Source organism: Toxotes jaculatrix, chromosome 24 (genome assembly GCF_017976425.1).
Source record: "Toxotes jaculatrix isolate fToxJac2 chromosome 24, fToxJac2.pri, whole genome shotgun sequence".
Lineage (NCBI taxonomy): Eukaryota > Metazoa > Chordata > Actinopteri > Toxotidae > Toxotes > Toxotes jaculatrix.
In genome coordinates, this window is record NC_054417.1 from 176,762 (window position 1) to 193,654 (window position 16,893).

The 16,893-nt window shown below is 46.6% G+C and overlaps 1 protein-coding gene across 8 annotated transcripts; it reads right to left on the reverse strand.

Moving 5' to 3' along the window:
• Positions 1–1,183: 1,183 nt before the first annotated feature.
• On the reverse strand, positions 1,184–16,411 carry lrrfip1b (leucine rich repeat (in FLII) interacting protein 1b). Of its 8 annotated transcripts, XR_005893362.1 has the most exons (18): positions 15,651–16,411; positions 13,324–13,410; positions 12,452–12,469; positions 12,043–12,090; positions 11,216–11,260; positions 10,782–10,832; positions 9,764–9,799; positions 9,278–9,403; positions 8,929–9,099; positions 8,727–8,819; positions 8,388–8,480; positions 7,351–7,489; positions 3,553–3,602; positions 3,327–3,444; positions 2,813–2,892; positions 2,530–2,634; positions 1,526–2,249; positions 1,184–1,416 (listed from the first exon to the last, which is right to left on the reverse strand). XR_005893362.1 is itself a non-coding variant. In XM_041032082.1 (17 exons), the coding sequence occupies exons 1-17, from the start codon at positions 15,738–15,740 to the stop codon at positions 2,139–2,141; spliced, it is 1,461 nt and encodes a 486-aa protein (XP_040888016.1). In that variant the 5' UTR covers positions 15,741–16,411; the 3' UTR covers positions 1,184–2,138. The 8 variants fall into 8 exon arrangements, 7 of the variants coding, with proteins under 7 accessions (XP_040888016.1, XP_040888017.1, XP_040888018.1 ...); XM_041032082.1 differs by having other exon boundaries at positions 1,184–2,249; XM_041032083.1 differs by lacking the exon at positions 12,452–12,469 and having other exon boundaries at positions 1,184–2,249.
• Between the last annotated feature and the right edge of the window lie 482 nt (positions 16,412–16,893).

The window sequence follows — 16,893 nt, forward strand, 5'->3', positions numbered from 1 at the left end:
TTCCACGTAACTACAGCTCCCATCATGCTTTTCGACTCGAGGTCAAACGCGTTTTCAAACTCAAAGAGCTGAGACCACTAAATAAATCAATAATCAATAATAAATCAAACGTTTCGTTGCCAGGTTACGTTCTTTGGTTGTATATGAATTTCAACCTGTAAATATTAACTATAAATAAATAAATATATTAAATACAGGTCTCACTGATCGTGACAGTCACGTGTTTCGGTCTTTTTTCACGCGCTCGCGCCACACACTGTATTTCTCACGCTGAAAAAAAGTTTTTATGGAAGCGCGAGCCGAGCCCGTCACTTTCTATCAATCAAAAATGGAAAAGGGCGGGCTAAGATAACGCAACAACCAATGAAAAAAAAACATTAAATTAATAAATTACAATTTTCGGTGATAATGGCGAACTATTACTACAAAGTGATAAAAGTATATTTAGGAATAATATATTACTTTGAAGTTTTCAATATGTTCAGTGCAAAACGTGTTTAAACTGGACTCTAACTGCAGAAGTCTGAGTTCTTGTTTTTCCCTCACAAAGATAAACTCACTGATTTGAGGGAAATGTGACGTTTAATATTTAAGTTTAATATTTAAGTTTAATATTTTAGTTTCCGTAGCTCTTAAAACATGTAATTATAGAATTTGAGGAAAAGTTTTCCTGAACACACAGTCTGAGTTTGACTCATGGAGAAGCTGCAGAACATCTGAAGATTTTCAGCAGTTTTCACAAGCTGTGGCTGTGAAGCACAGGAGTTAGCTGGATGCTACCAACAGCTAACTTCCATGCTACAGCCAGGCAGTGAGACTGTGGGCTGATTACAGGAGTATCACAGGATAATATGACTCTGTGTCCACGCTGTTTCAGCTTCCCTCACAGCTACAGTGAGACGTTGCATGACTTTAACGGTGTGTGAATCACTGAGCCGCTGCAGACTTCACTTCCTGTTCATACAACGACAAACTGACATCCCACAGCCCGACAACAGAACCTCAGCCTCAGCCACACACACACACACACACACAAAACCTGCATCAGTCCATGTTGTACTGAAATAAATGAAGTTAAATCCTTTTCAATCAGACCCACAGCTCATTCATTCAGAAGCACAAGTGTTCCTGTGAGACACGACAAGTTTGATTCCAAAACCATATATGTCCTTTTCCACCTGCGAATGTGAACACATTCATTCTTTGATTTATTCATTCATTTGTTCGTTCATTCATTCATTCAGCAATAATTGGTTACAGACATGAATATTCAGACATTTACAAGCTGGTGATTTTACATCCCGAGAAAAGATGAAGACGTGAGATCATCTGGAATATTCCTGATCCAGGTGTACCAGGTGTGTCTCCACCTATTCCATATATACAAACATACGAAGCCACGCCCTCCACTGTCACCTGCAGGAGTAAATAAAAACCTGGTGAGTGGGGCTGAGCGCTGTGTAGCTGTGTGAGCAGCTCGTCCTGTTTCCTCTGTCGTTCTGTGCTGTAATAAATTCAACTTCACCTCATGTTGTGTTAAACTCTTCATGAAAACACGTGTCAACAGCAGCAGGAGCGACGGGGAGTCTGTCTCCAGGAGAGACACCCAGCACAGAAGAGAAGGAGCAAACCAACTTATCAGCTGATCCGGTTCCAACCCGTCTCTCGTCCCAGAGGGAGGCAGCGTCCCCAAGTGTTGGACAACAGGCAGTGCCACACATTATACAGACGGATAAGCTGAATGTTGATGAGGCAGATGTAGAGTTTGCTTTTGCACACATGGACGGCCGGGCGGGTGGAGCTTACCACATCAGGACAGCGTTGGGCCTGTACAGATTCCACTTTCAATCTTCAGACCAAGTTACACTCTTCACCTCAAGATCTGTTCAGCAGCTGTCGATCATTTCCCATGGTCCTCCTCAACTCGCCCCGGCGTCGTGCAAATGTTTCTATTCAAAGTCACATTTTTGGTAATGATGGAAACACGTGATGTCCCCCCGACGATCAATCGACTGACCGACTGATTGATTGGTTGGTTGATCTTTCTCCTGCGTTCACACATCAGAATCTGGTTTTGGCTTCTTCTCAGCTCAGGAGGCGGATGGAGTCTCTTCTCCCTCCTCAGCTGGCTCCACCCGTCACTGCTGGGCCAGCAGGGTGCTCCGGTTGGCCTTCATCTTCTCCAGGCGTTTGGACAGGTGGCTGTTACTGGCCTCCAGCTCCTCGATCCGGTCCAGAGCCGAGCGGAGCTGCAGGAGAGGCACAATCACAGACATTAAACCACAGACACACACCGTTCATTTCATGAAGGACACACACGCAGAAGAAAACTGCCAGGACAAACAGAAAAAACTGGACAGAAATAAAGAAAGACGCCGTCTGTCGTGGAGAAGAAAAGGTTTCATGTCCAATGAACCTTCATGGTGTTGGACAGACACCATGGACACGTCCACTGTAAAACTGACTGAATACATCCAGCTCATGTCCTGTTTCCTGTGTGTGTCTGAAACATGTTTGGAAAACACAAACCTCTCTCTGCAGTTTTCTCTTCTCCACCTTCAGCTCGTCTTCGGTCTTCTCTGCGTTCTCCGACGCCAGCTTGTAGCGGGTCACCTGACCTTCCAGACGGATTATCTGTCAGTGAAGAGTCAGAGTCGTTAGAAGAGTCACACTTTATTTACTACAGACGTTTTTAGTCCTCGTGGCTGAGGAGGACTGTTTATCTGCCCTCATGAAAGACTGGTGGTGGTTGTTGATGTTGTTGACATGGAAACACGCGTCAGTCTGGTCTGTCTGAGTGCACAGGACTCACGTTTTGCTCCAGAGCCGTGACTTCCTGTTCAGACTTCACCAGTTTGAACTTCAGATCGCTGATGTGTCTGTTGGCGTCTCCTGAGGACAAAGAGACGGACAGATGACAACATGCAGAGATTTTTAAATCACACAAAGAATGACGTTTAAAAAGAAGCTGAGGACCAAGAGGACAAAGACAAGTGAAAGGGTGAAGACAACAACACAGAAGACGGTGAAACCAAGAGAAGATCAGAGAAAAGACAAAAAGACAAAGGTTCAAATGAAGACAAAGAAAACAAAGATAAAGACAAAGAGGTCAAAAAATTAGCATAAAAGACAAAGACAGTGATAATAAGAACAGGTGAAAAGAAAGGTGGGGATGGTGAAGGTCAGGAGGACGATGAAAAAGACCAAATTGGGACAGAGATGGAAAAGAATGAGTGAAGGACGCAGACCAAAGAAGACAAAGATGACAGTGAAGTTAAACAAAACTCAAGATGAGACATCAGAAAAGGACAAAGAAGAGGACTCACTTTGCAGGTCCAAGAGATGAGAGTCCATCCCGTTCTCCAGACCATCCTCCTCTGGATTCTGGACTCCGTCTGTCCCGTTCTTCTGTCTCTGATCCAGCTGAGACTGGAGCAGCCTGACCTGTACACACACAGACAGACAGACAGACAGACAGACAGACGCATGGACGTCACAGATCACAGACAAATAAAGGTGTTGACATGGCTGTGTATGTTTGTCTCATGTCACCTGATCCTGTAAACTCTCTCTGTCTTCAAACACCTTCTTCAGACGCAGCTCTGAAACATAGAAAACAGCTTCACGTCATCCAGCTGTGACGGCAACACGTCCCGCACATCTGCATGTGTTCACAAAGACCAGCTTTTACACAGGGAATGAACACATTAATCTTTTATTCCACAGAAACATGAGCTCAGGCCCTGTGAGGATTAAAGTGTTCATCAGCATTGTTTCCCTCCATCAGCACAGATGACATCATTAACATCACACTTTCATTCTATAACACATGAAATCATCAGTGAAGGTTTATGGATCCACAGGAAGTAAATTCTACATGAAAAGGATTCATACGTCATGTCAACATGAACATAAACACATAAACATAATATAAATAAATATATAACGTGGTTCGACCAGCGTCGTCTCATTTGTTTGCTCTGGGTTAGGAGACGTCTTAGTGTTTTGAAGCGCGTCATCGATACGACGGTTAAAGTTCGTGGACACCAAACATCGGATTTCAGATTCTTGTAAATCTATGAAAGTCCGTCGTGAGTTCGTCTCTCCTCTCGTCCAAACCGAATCCTTTCAGTCTCTTCGCAGGAACAACTTATACATCTTCCACGACGACCTCTGTCCCTGCGGGACATCGCTGCTGCGTCGAAGATTGCAGTGCCGCCGCCTCCTCATCAGCCTCCTCGCAGCTGTCCATGTTTTCGACCAACATCTCCTTCTCATTGTCGTCAGCTTTTGGTCCCGGCGACGCTCCAATCTGTTCACCGTCATCGATTCGCCCGTCGTGTAGGTTCATCAAAGCCAATTCTGGAACCATCATGGCCTTGATCTCATCTGCGGTGATTCCCATCAGCCTTCTGATCTTTGTACTTTGATCAGTGTGAGAGTTTGCCGATAAAGTTCGAAGTCTTTTGAGTCGTTCGTCCTTTGGATATTTGAGAGAAACGACCCAGCAGCTCTGACTTTGACGAACAGTCTCTTTTTGTTTATCTGCTTCCTGATCACCGACATCACTGATTCCTTTGACTTTCTTTGGATTCATCGATGCCTCTGTCGAACCCTGATCTGACGCAGAGTCCAACACTGCTGCCTCTGCAGGTTCAGCGAAGTATGAGTCAACAAAAACCAAATCCTCACAGCAGCTTGTTGCCTTTGGATCACTCTCACTTGGCTTTAGCTCAGAATTCACCCCAGACGTTTCTGCTGGACAGGACTTCACCTCAGAGCTACGTGTGCTAGATACGACTTCTAAGGCTTTTTCTGCAGCGTCTCGGCCGTCCCCGTCCCTGAGACCCTGAACGTCTTTAGAAACTTTGCTTCTAGAACCAGATGAGCCCACAAACATGTTGTAAGTTCGTACCTCCAAACATGGTTCTTTCAACAACCCTGAGGCAGAGCTGGTACTTGCTTCGACATATTCAGGATCCTCTGGGGTTCTACCTCCTCCTGGTAAGTCTCTCAAAGACAGTTCACCCTTTGAGGTGAATTTCACCTGGTTTGTTGATTCTTGGTGATCTGCACTACGCTGATCCAACACATTTCCACATTTCTTTAGCATCTCCTTCAATTCTGAAATCCACTGACTCAGAGATCCTGGAATTTCAGGAACAATTCTCGAGATCTCAGCAAAAAAACTCTGATGTCCCACAGACTGTCCCAAGATGCTTTGAATGGTCTTCTCCAAACCGCTCCAGTCCTCCAACATCGCACCAGGGCCAAACACTGACTCTGGTGACAGCTTCGTTGCTTTGCTCTGGTCTTTACATTGAACAGCTTCTCTAACTGGTTCTTCTTCATAAATCCTGGTCTCCAGTTCCTCGGATGTACTCAACCCCTCTGCAATCACGGTCTCTGACGTCTTCAATTTGGTTTCATAGCTTCGGCCTTCAGATACAGAAGAGCAACTGAAATCACCTTTGTTCTTAGAGGCACTGCCTTCATTTCGGGTTCTTCCCAAATCCTCTGACACTGTGTGTCGATCTTTAAGACCTGGAGAAGTCTGACATATCAGTCCAGCCTCGTCATTTTCACAAATATCTTTAAGACTCTGTCCATCGCAGCCTTCATCATCAATCTCAGACAACTTGTCAACAAATTCGTGACCTTTCCAGCTTTCCACTGATGAAGAACTAATCTCATTTATTTTATTTTCTTCTGTGCAGAAAGCTGGAACATCAGGCGCCTTTATCTTCTGTGAGCATCGTCCATCTGGATTCCAGAGACTTTGATGGAAGACAGACGAACGCTTCTGTTCAAATTCCCGGTCAGAGGCAGAAGTAATTTTTCCTCCGTCAGACGTGACATCTTGCTTTTGTTTCTCCTGAGTCAGACAGTTTTGTTTGCCAGACAAGGTCCTCGACACAGTCGCCTTGTTATCCAGGATCATGTCTTTCACAGGTCGAGGTGGAAAGAGTCTTGATTTGAGGACTTTTTCGGTTGAAGCTCTGTGAACAGGTGAAACCACCTCCTCACATTCTGCCTGACCTTTCAGCGGAGACGCTAACAGTCGACTTTGTCCCAGGTCTGTTTGAATTTTGCAGCTTTTCTCACCAAAGGTGCGCTTCTTTCGCCTTACATCCCGCTGTGGTTCTGCTGATAGATCGACTCTAAACTCCTTTTCTCCTGAGCCTTTGTCAGGCCTGGTCCTCCATTTCAAAGCCTGATCCTCTTCTGATTGGCTGGCTGCAGATCCTGGCAGTTTGGTTTCTACCTTCCTCGCCTCGTGCCTGTGATATCTGAACAGAAGATCTCTGTCCTGCCTGGTTGTACATTTCTTGGTCGGATCTTTTTCACTCCCACAGTTCTTGGGTAGTTTCCTTGCACTTCTGTTCCTGCCTGGATGTTTTGCTGCTCCGCCTCGTGTTTCTCTGGCCGGCTCATCCGTCTCCTTCCCTTGTTTCAAAGTGTCGGCTTTGCTTTGATCCCTGGTGCAGATGAGGTTCAGAGACTGGGAGCGTTCAGAACTCCTCCAGCTGCTGCGCTTCGTGTCGTCCTGTGGGAGTTTGCCGCCCTCTGCTGACGGCCGCGCTCCAACTTTCCCTGAAAGATCATGAAGCAGAGTTCATCGGTTTGAGATGCACAGACGAGAAATGAAACGGTGACGATGTTGGAAATGTTGGCAAACCGACTGGAGCGGAGATGAGTCAGGGTCTCGATCACAGAGGGTCAGTGCTGACAGGTTAGGACGTAGATACTGAATTTCAAAACATCCAACCTGAACGAGAAGCTCAGCTGATTGAAATCATCAAATGTTTCCATCATACAGTTGAACAGAAACTACACAGTGACATGCATTTGTTAGAGACACATTCAAATCACACACATCATGCAACTGATTTTAACCGAAGTTCACTGTGTTTACGTTCTGAGAGGGAACGTTAGGAACAGGAACGTTAGCTTAGCTCCTGATTCGCTCACAACTTCTACTTGATCAAAGTGACATTAGTGACGTTAGCGCCGATCACATGATTCTGTCTTCATATCTTAGAATCCTTGTTTAGATTCTCACATATCCAACACGTGAAAAGTAAAAAGTCCTGATCTTCATTAAAAAGTGAGAAATCTGATGTAAAAGTCTTGACAGCAAAGATCTAATCTAATAAATCCAAACCTGATTCAAGTGTCGTCGTATCAGCTGAGGTTTTTCACTTCCTGTCTCATAAACACACTGAGTGAATCAAACTCTGACTAAACCTAATTTCTGGGTTTGGTCTGAGCGGGCTTCCGTACCAGCTTTTTCTAAAATACAGAAACTACGGTCACCGTTAGCCCTTCACAGGTTCGGCTGATTCTTACCGAGCATGCTCTCTCTTCCACCCTGGGACGCCCCCCGGGCCAATCGGGAGCCAGATTCCTCGCTGACGTCGTCCTCTGCCTCGCCCTGTCCCGTCTCCCCATTGGTCGTGATTTCAGGTGAGACGACGACACCGTGTTTCTGTTTGAGAGAAAACCATCGAATCGTTCATCACTCGATCTGAGGGTTCTAAGGTTCCACATCCTGCAGAACAAGACTGACCTATCAAAATAAGAGTTTCTCTAACAAGAAAATACCCTGATCCTGTCACATCCTTCAGCATCAGTCTGACAGAAACAGTGAGTGATGATGATGATGGTGATGTTGGAAGAACAGTTGTCATTTTAAATAAAGTTGTAATCTTACCAACATTTGTAATTTTACACAAATTGAAAATATATTTGTAAAGAAACGAGTTAACGACAGTTTGACAGAACAGCGGAAAGCGATTTTCTCCTGAACGAGTTCAGTAATATCCAGGTAATGATGACGATGAGTGATGACATCACACAGGTGCGGGCCGTGTCGTCAGGTCTTCCTCGTCTGAATACCTTCAGTGAATCCCGCAGTCGGATCACTTCGTCTCTGAGTCGGTCTCGTTCGATGCGAACAATGTCGGAGATTTCTCTCTGCCTCTCTAAGGCCTGACCGAGGCGGCGAAGGAAGGAAGGAGGTAGGTAAGGAAAGAAGGGAGGAAGGAAACAAGGAGTTAGTGAAGGAAGGAAAAGAGAAACAGTGTTCAGAAATATTGGAGCAGGTGAAATCAGAGGAAGCAGGACGTGAAGCTGCAGACCAGAGCTTCAGCTGTCAAACGTTTCTCAGAGGCAGAACTTTTCTGACTGGAGTCGGTGTAACACCCTGACCCCGACTCATCCGCTCTGTATGAGGACGCGACTCATCGAGTCAGAGCTCTGTGGGAAACAGCTGCTGCTCGTCTCACACAGAACTTTTCTGTTTCCGTTTCAAACCCAAACTGTTCTATCTCTGGGAAAGTTTCACCGAAGCTGCGGCGTGAAGGCGAAGCTCTGCGGCGGCGTACCGAGATCTTCTTCTCCTTCCACTGCAGAGCTTCCTGCAGGTCACACACCTCCTGACGGAAACTGCTGCTCTTCAGCCGCAGGTCAGACACCTCCTGAGGGGGCGGGGCAGGAAGCAGGAGGACGGAGAACAGTCAGAGAGGGTTAGTGTGAACATCAGAGGCCCAACGCACCATCGTGCACCTGGAGTCCACCACATCATGTGACTAAGAGCACATGGTGTGACACCTGAGCAGGTTCCATTCACTGAGGGAGGCCACGAGATACGGTCAGGGGCTGTGTGTGTGTGTGTGTGTGTGTGTGTGTGTGTGTGTGTGTGCGCGTGTGTGTGTGTGACTGACCGTCAGCAGCTCCTCCGTCTGCCTCAGAGTTTCCTTCATCTCTTTGAACTGGAACTGTACGACACTGTGCGCCTGACGCTCGCGCTCAAACTCCTGACAAACACAACACACAGTTTCATGAGACTGACTAACTAAAAACAAACTTTATATTCAATTTATTTAATTCTTTTATTCTGAAAGTAATTTCGGTTTGACCTCTGACCTTCGTGGTGTCGTCACAGCGACGGCGTGTCTCCCACAGCAGCTCCTCCATGTCGCTCAGCTCCTCCCTCAGAGTTTCCACCTGATACATCAGAGTCAACTTCTCGTTGTGAAGCTGAGCGTTAGAAACCATCGCTTTACGGTATTTCTCCTCCGCCTCCGCCAGGGACTCCTGCACGCACACAGACAGGTGGCACACAGACAGGTGGCACACAGACAGGTGACACACAGACAGGTGACACACAGACAGGTAACACAGACAGGTGGATATTTCAGAGACGTTACATGTGATGAGGAGTTCCACAGGGACATCACCACAGTGATCATCGCTGTGATTATTCGCTTCGCACCTTGATGTCTCTGATGGACGCCTCTGTTTCCACGGAAAATGACGTGTCACAGCTCCCTCTGCGAGATGAAGCTCCGCCCAGAGAGGCGAGCGTGGCGGCCGACAGAGTGGAGGCCGTCCTCGAACCCTGAGAGGAAGAGCAGCGCCGTCTTCATCTTCATCACATTAATCTTCATCAAAAAATGGTTAATTCCACTCATTAAATTAACTACTTTCTGAATCTAACTTTAAATTTACTTTTACTGGACAAAATAAATGTTGTAAACAAACTAATGTTAAGATTTTACTTTACATTATTTCCAGATTTAACATTTAGTTGACAGAGTGAACAAATTTATATGAACGACTTTACAAACGTACACAGAACAAACCAAGTTCAATGTAAAACACAGTTCAACGTGTGTATGAACGAGGGAGGAAGCGATGAACACTCACTGTGATGCTTTCAGAGTTTTATCAGTCTGAAACAATAACAAAGTTCACTTACTTTATCCAGGAAGTCTCTGTCAGGTCTCTCCTCCACCTGCACACACAAACACACATTTCACTGACCGATCAGACTGATGGGCGCCTGTTACCATGGAGACGCCGCTGACAGACACTAAGAGCCCTGATAAACTGAAGCTGCAGGTCAGTCAGAGTCTGGACTGTCACCGTCTCAGTCACTGTCTCAGTGAGGACATGAAGGAAACAGCAGAAGCAGAGAGGAAAGAGGCAGACGGCCAGACAGAGGCCCAGAGACGAGAGCTCACCACTGGGCTGGCACGGGCAGAACTGGCCCTGGAGGAAGCTCGAGAGCTGGAGCCCAAAAATCCACTGTAGTCTGAAGGCTGGGGGGGGGGGGGGAAGAGGAAAGGAAAGAGGAAAGGAAAGAGGAAAGGAAAGAGTGGGGGGAAGTGAAAAGGAAAGAGAAAAGGAAAGGAAAGGAAAGAGGAAAGGACAGAGGGAAGGAAAGGGGGAAAGAGAAACAGCTGTTGCTTCATCAGTTTATCAGGATGTAAATTAGAGCTCAAATGATTAATTGACTAATTGCTTAGTTGTACAGCCAAATACTCTGAAGCTCGTTAGGCTGCAGACTCTATCTAACCACATGATCAATGAACTGACTGAAGCAATAATCAATAAAGAAGATGCTTGTTGTTGTTTGTGTAGCCCTCATTCAGACAGATGTGACAGCACAGGTCCAGTGTTTTCAAACAAACAAACATCCATCAATTTAATGATCTGCTCCTATTGATCTACTGACTATTGATCACAGACACCAACAATAACAACAGGAAGTGATGTCAGAGACCGACCCTGTAGCCCAGAGAGCGTGGAGCTTCAGAAAACAGCACTGACGGCTACAGACGAGAAGAAACAACCAAAGCTCATTGAAAAAACACTGTGTTTTACAGCCAGTGACAAACAGTGTGCAGCACACGGTTCACAGCTGGTGCATTCTGGGTACGGAGTGTGTGTGTGTGTCCACGTACATGTGCTTGTATTCAGACCATGTTACTCACCCTGAGGCTGCCTCGACTCCCCACAGACATCCTCTCCTCGTCATCGGACACCTGAGGACACAGCAGAGCGTCAGCACTCTGACACCGGACCCAGTCTATCAGGGGCTCGTCAGAGACTAAACTGATTCGGGGTCAGGAGGTTTTTCATTGATATTACAGTTTCAAGCCTGCTTCACACCTGATGGACAGGTGTGTCCTCCAAGACACCTGGAGGACACACCTGTCCATCACTCCAGCCAGGAGAGAAGCTAAACCAGCGGAGGTGAGTAAAGACCAGGTTCACAGGTGGTGGTAAGTCACCAGTCAGCCTGGGCTGACGCACTAGTGTTAAGTGCAGGTGTGTTGCTATGGAGACCACAGGTACGACAGAAACACCTGGTTTTCTCTGCATTAAGGCGGCGTGGGAAGGTTTAAAGGTGGACAGAGATACAGACCGAAGCGTGTCTCCGTGTGTGGCGAGAGTATCGCTCACTGTCCTCCTGAAAGGCCACGAAGAAGAAAGACAACAGGGAGGTTAAAGAGCTGAAACTGAAGAAGAAGAAGAGTGAGAGACGTCAGGCGTCCTCTGCACAGACAGGCCGATGGCAACAGCTCACTAATTACTCTGTGATACAGGCAGAAACCACCACTGAGTACAGAGGAAGCCTGACAGTCACAGAGCAGGGTCACACACAGCAGCATCTGTCCCTCCTGTCAGACATGCTGAGGGACTTATTGTCTAAGCTGCAGACAGTGGACAGGACTGATCATCACATGGATTAAACAGGCTGTTAATCCCTGTGTGAGTCCTGTCTGAGCACATGCAGAGCAGACACACACCGTCACTGACACACAACCACAACAACAACAACAACAGCAGCAGCAGCAGCAGCAGCTGCAGACAAACATCCTGCTGACATGACACATGGAAACCTCACGTCCTGCTGTCAGAGAGATGCACATGTTGTTAATGTGACTCTTTACATGACGCTGAGGGTCAGTTCAGATTCTTAGCTATGTTCCATGGAATCGTGTGATTTAAAACATGTTACAAACATTATTCCAGTAAAGGATGTTCGACTGTTCCAGCTGCTGCTTCATGTTAGAACATCACACACATCATGACAGAGCAGGTCAAACTGAGTCCAGAGCTAAAGCTGCTAATGATGTAATCTGCTCATTAGCACGGTGATGACATCATAGCGAGGTGTTTGCATTGTGCTGAGTCACTGTTATCTGTGTGTGTGTGTGTGTGTAAACAGTGACGAGGCTTCAGTCCTACCATCCACTGCTCAATGTGACCCCACTTATTATCCAGACCATAATACTTCTGCAGAGGAGGGGGGAGGAGGGGGGAGGGAGGGTTAATGTGAAAGAACAAAATGAAAAACACACTTCAGCTTCTAAAGACAAAACCAGCAGCCTGAGGTGTGTGTGTGTGTGTGTGTGTGTGTGAGAAAGATTAAAAATCCATTCCACATTATTAAGAAACAGATAATCAATACGTGGCGATCGATGCTGATAAACTCTGAGCAGTGTGGAAATGGCTCTGCCTCAGTATGACACTGTGGCAGCGCACTGCATTGTGGGTAATCAATGGGAGCAGTGTATCTAGAATAGAATAGAATATACTTTATTAATCCCTTTGGGAGGTCCCTTGGGGAAATTTGGGTATCTATCTAAGGTCGTACCTTGTGGCTGTGAAACAGCTACAGGAGGCAGGAGGAGAAACAAGAGGAGAGACAGGAGGTTAGCTTCAGGAGGTCAGAGGTCAGAGGCTGCAGATCAGTTCAGATGTGGACACGTCTCAGACTAACAGAACACAGCCATCACATTTCATATCATCTCAGCTGACGTCATTGCTGTTGTTGTTGTTTACATAAAGCAGACAGAGGCCGTCCTGCTGTGACGTGCTGCTGTCAGAAGTGTCTGTTACAAAGCTGCTGCTGCTGAAAGTGTCCAACCTAAGGAGAACCATCAGACGCCGTCCTTTACTCTGAGCTGCTGTTAATAAAGTTAAGTCAAAAAGTCTTTTACTCACCGGACAGAGACGAAGCATGTTAATATCCACACATCAGAGAGTCCTGAGCTGTTCCTGAGCAGCTGACTGACTGACTGACTGACGGACTGACTGACGGACTGACTGACGGACTGACTGACGGATGATTAAAGCTCATTCACACTCACTGTTACCTCTCACCCAGTCTGACCTTTGACCCCTCTTTGTCAGACACACTGATCGAACCTCTCTGTTCTTTAGGAGCCACAGTTCCCATGATGCAGTGCAGAGCTGCTGACTCAGCTCCTGTGTGCAGTGTGACACTGAGGGAAACTAAAAACAGCAGAAGTCTGAATGAAGTTCTGCAAGCTCTGATTTCCTGCCTCAGCTGATGCTGTGCTTCGTCCTGAAAATCTTCTCGTCTCAGATCCTGAAAAACTTTTGTCACCGCTTTCCTTCGACTAACGATCGAAACAGTGACAAAAACTTTTCTGTCTAATCCAGAAGGACTTGTTGCTATGACAACAGTTGAAAAAACCCATTTCAGAATAAAAGCCTCCTGACCTCCTTCTGTTGTCTCTCCAGCTCCTTCATCCTGATCTCTCGGGCCTCGGCTCTTGCTGCTCGCTTTGCCACCAGCCTCGCCTCCGCCTGGCACACAGATCAATATGTCGTTAAGGATTACCAATAATCAGTCGTCACAGCTTTAACTCCTAGAGGTGAGTCATCACATTTTCTCACATGTTGCTGTTATATTCATATCAGCTGATAACTGGACAATCATCATTGATTAATCAGTAACATGCAGCAAACATCACTTCTGTTCCTTATCAATAAAAACTATAGATTCCAGTATTGATTAGTTTGGAGACACTGGCCCGAATGTTAGGGTTAAAACCTGCACGTTTGATTTCAGTCAGGTTATGATGTCAGCATGATCAATAATCACAAATCACATTTTACACACATCATTTACAGTCTCTCTCACACACACACACACACACACACACACACACACACACACACACACACACACACACACACACACGCAGGGATCCAGGCTCCACCCACAGCTCAGTGAGCAGCAGGACAGATGTGCTGAACCAGACGTCGTGCTCTGACGTCCTGATGCTGTTAGGATCAAACCTCACACTGTCATCGATCATTGGATTATTGATGAGTTTTTTTAATACTTCCTGTCAGGGTCCAGGTCTGACAGGAAGTCTCCACCATGTCCAGCTGCTGTCGTCCTCGTTCAGCAGGAGACGACGGCACCACAGAGACATCACCTCTGTATCTCTGTCTGTCTGCAGCAGGAATGCGGACCATCCACATGTCTTCATGCAGGACACACTCCCTCCGTCACCATGACAACAACACACCCTGACACCTGAATAACAAAAACACAACCCTGCACTCACTACACAGAGTGAAGCAGGACTCTGTGTACAGGCTGACATCTGTCTGAGACGAGTGTGAAGAAGGAAACAGCTGGAACACACACACACACACACACACACACACACACACAGAAAGACATACACATAAACAGAGCTGTTCTAAACAGGGTGAGTGATGGTCTGATCCAGATGATGCAGAGATCTGCAGATTAATGTTTGTGCTGCTGCACAGGATTAATGGATGGAGGTCACACACACACACACACACACACACACACACACACACACACACAATCATCTCTCCCAGTAGGTCACTGAGGAGGGAAAGTGTCAACATCTCTCAAACCAGACTCCATTCAAAAATCTCCACATTTAAAAAATGAAACATTAACTTATTCATCTTCTTTGTTTAGTGAATTCAGAGTTTGTGACTTTGGCCTCTGCATTTCGTTTGTTTGTTTGTTGTCAGACCACATGAACTCTCTGTGGTGCTGTACTGGTCGTACTGGTTCCACTGACTGAATGTGACCAAACCAGTCTGAAGTCAACCGTCAGCTCAGCGATGTGAAGGAACCAGTTTCAGGCTGATCAGAGGTCAGCTGATCTCTGCTGAAACTTCTTTCAGTTCTCACCTGAGCAGACTGAGCTGCTGATGTGAGGTCTGACAGGATGGAACCGACCACCGGTCAGAAACCTCACACGCTCCGTCAGCTCAGCGACCAGCAGCCGACGGAGCGATCACACCAATGAGCCCGAGCACCGGGCTGCAGAGTGAGGGGGGGGGGGTCTGCTTCGACTGATCTGTTTTCCAGGACAGATTCCAGGAAGCTGATTTTATTCCACCGACACCAAATAAAAACTAAACAGAATTTAAAATGAAAAGTGGGATGAAAATAAATTTTCACTTTGATTCTCCCTCATCTAGACCACATCAGACCGGGTCCTGGACCTCCCTTAAAAACTAGATTTGTGAGAGTGCGGTTTATTAGAAGGGGTCTGATCTAGACCTGGTCTGATGGGGTCTGGATGTTTCCATGGAAACCTTCAGAGCTACAGGAGACTGAATCACACTGGACACTCTGGAATCTGTTCAATGACTCCTGGAGAAGCCTGGAAAAGTCTGGAAAGCTACATTAGCAACCACAGAAGAAGAGGAGGAGGTGTGACCCCCCCCCCCCCCCAGTTAGAGTGTCACATTCCAGCCTCAGTATGTAGGTCGAGACTGAGCCTGAACATAAAGAGGCTCCTGTTCCAGCAGCTAATCACTGAGTCTGTTTAACCATGAACATCACAGCTGATCAGAGCTGCATTGATTATCTTTATATTCAATGTGACTGATCACTGCAGAGCTGATCTATAATCTACTTTAATTATTGCCTACTTCATTTATGGGGGGTAGAGTACATCCGCTCGGTCTGATCTGATACATTCTCACTCATATTAAATCAATACAGCATCAATAACCCATCACACTATCGATAAGAGCCTCACCTCTCGTGCGATCTGGTTGAGAGCATCATCCTCGGCGGTCAGCTTCTCCCGGTTCGGGATCCTCTTCCTGCCCGGTCCCTGAGTCCCCATCGTTCAGGAGGATTTTACCGGAGGCCGAATTATCCACCAAGGTCTCCGTTAGTCCGACACATGCGGAGGCGACGGTCAGAAGAAAAGTTTAGCGAATAAACGTGTTTTAGTTTGAAAAGTGTGGTTTCTCTGATGCAGGTCAGTGTTCAGTGTCTCCTGTGACTGAATCCTGAGGTCCACATCCCTCAGGACGAATAACCCAGGAAGGTCTCCTGCGGTCCAGAACTTTGGGACTCGGTGTTCAGAACCGGGACAAACAAGATCCAAGGTCCAAGATTCGTCTGAGGTTAGCACCGAGGCTGTTGTGATGCTATGCGGCGGACAGAAAGCGTCCGCAGCGGCTGCGGGCCGAGCTGCCGCCGCCGTTCATCCTGGGTTAGCTAGCTAACGTTAGCAGTCACTTCCAAAACCGAAGAAGACAAAGACGGAAAAATATCACCGGTCGTTGCTGTGGTTGCTGTTTCCGCCGTTCACGTCCCTCCGTGAGGAGAAACCAGTCGCCGCAGCGTCGGTAAAACCGCCGGTAAGCTCGTTAATCCGCCGCGAACTGTTCGCGCTCGGGAGAAAAGAAACGCGTGTTGTTTCTTCCGGGACCGTGACGTAGGCAGAGGTGACGGTGTCAGGTGAGCCGCAGGTGCGCCGGTACGGCTCTGTAAACGCACCTTGACACGACACACCGCAGTGTGACAGCAGGGGGAGGAGGCTTTTATTGTGGTGGGAGGATGTTCACGACGTCAGCTTAAACACGTTTACATGCAGACAGGAAATGTGGATTTTCAAAATAAAATGAAGCGAAACTAACATCTAAAATAATGTCTGCTCTTTAAAACTTTAGTTTTGAAGTTTTAGCTCTGAACGAAACAGAGGACAGCTGCAGAGAATGAGGGAGCAGCTCTGCAGCTGTCGACCCTCCATCCAGCACCTGCAAACAACAACAGAGACACCTAGTGTCCAGGCGGGGGGTCGTCACATCACTGACTGCAATCTATTAAAAAAAAAGAATTAAAAATTCAATCATTAAAACTTGATCATCTAATAACATATATATACAATGCATGTAGATATAAACAGTGATACATCACTTCAATTTAAAACGTTTTATATTTTTATAGTATGTATAAACATACTATAAACATACAGTCTTATGCTATTT

What these genes read in the sequence shown, in the direction of transcription:
- lrrfip1b (XM_041032082.1), bottom strand. Translation starts at nt 15,740, where the DNA reads ATGGGGACTCAGGGACCGGGCAGGAAGAGGATCCCGAACCGGGAGAAG. An exon ending in ACACACGGAGACACGCTTCG is followed by an intron (nt 10,833 to 11,215) that starts GTCTGTATCTCT and finishes CTGTGTCCTCAG; the next exon opens with GTGTCCGATGACGAGGAGAG. An exon ending in TCATCTCTTGGACCTGCAAA is followed by an intron (nt 2,893 to 3,326) that starts GTGAGTCCTCTT and finishes CTTTGTCCTCAG; the next exon opens with GAGACGCCAACAGACACATC.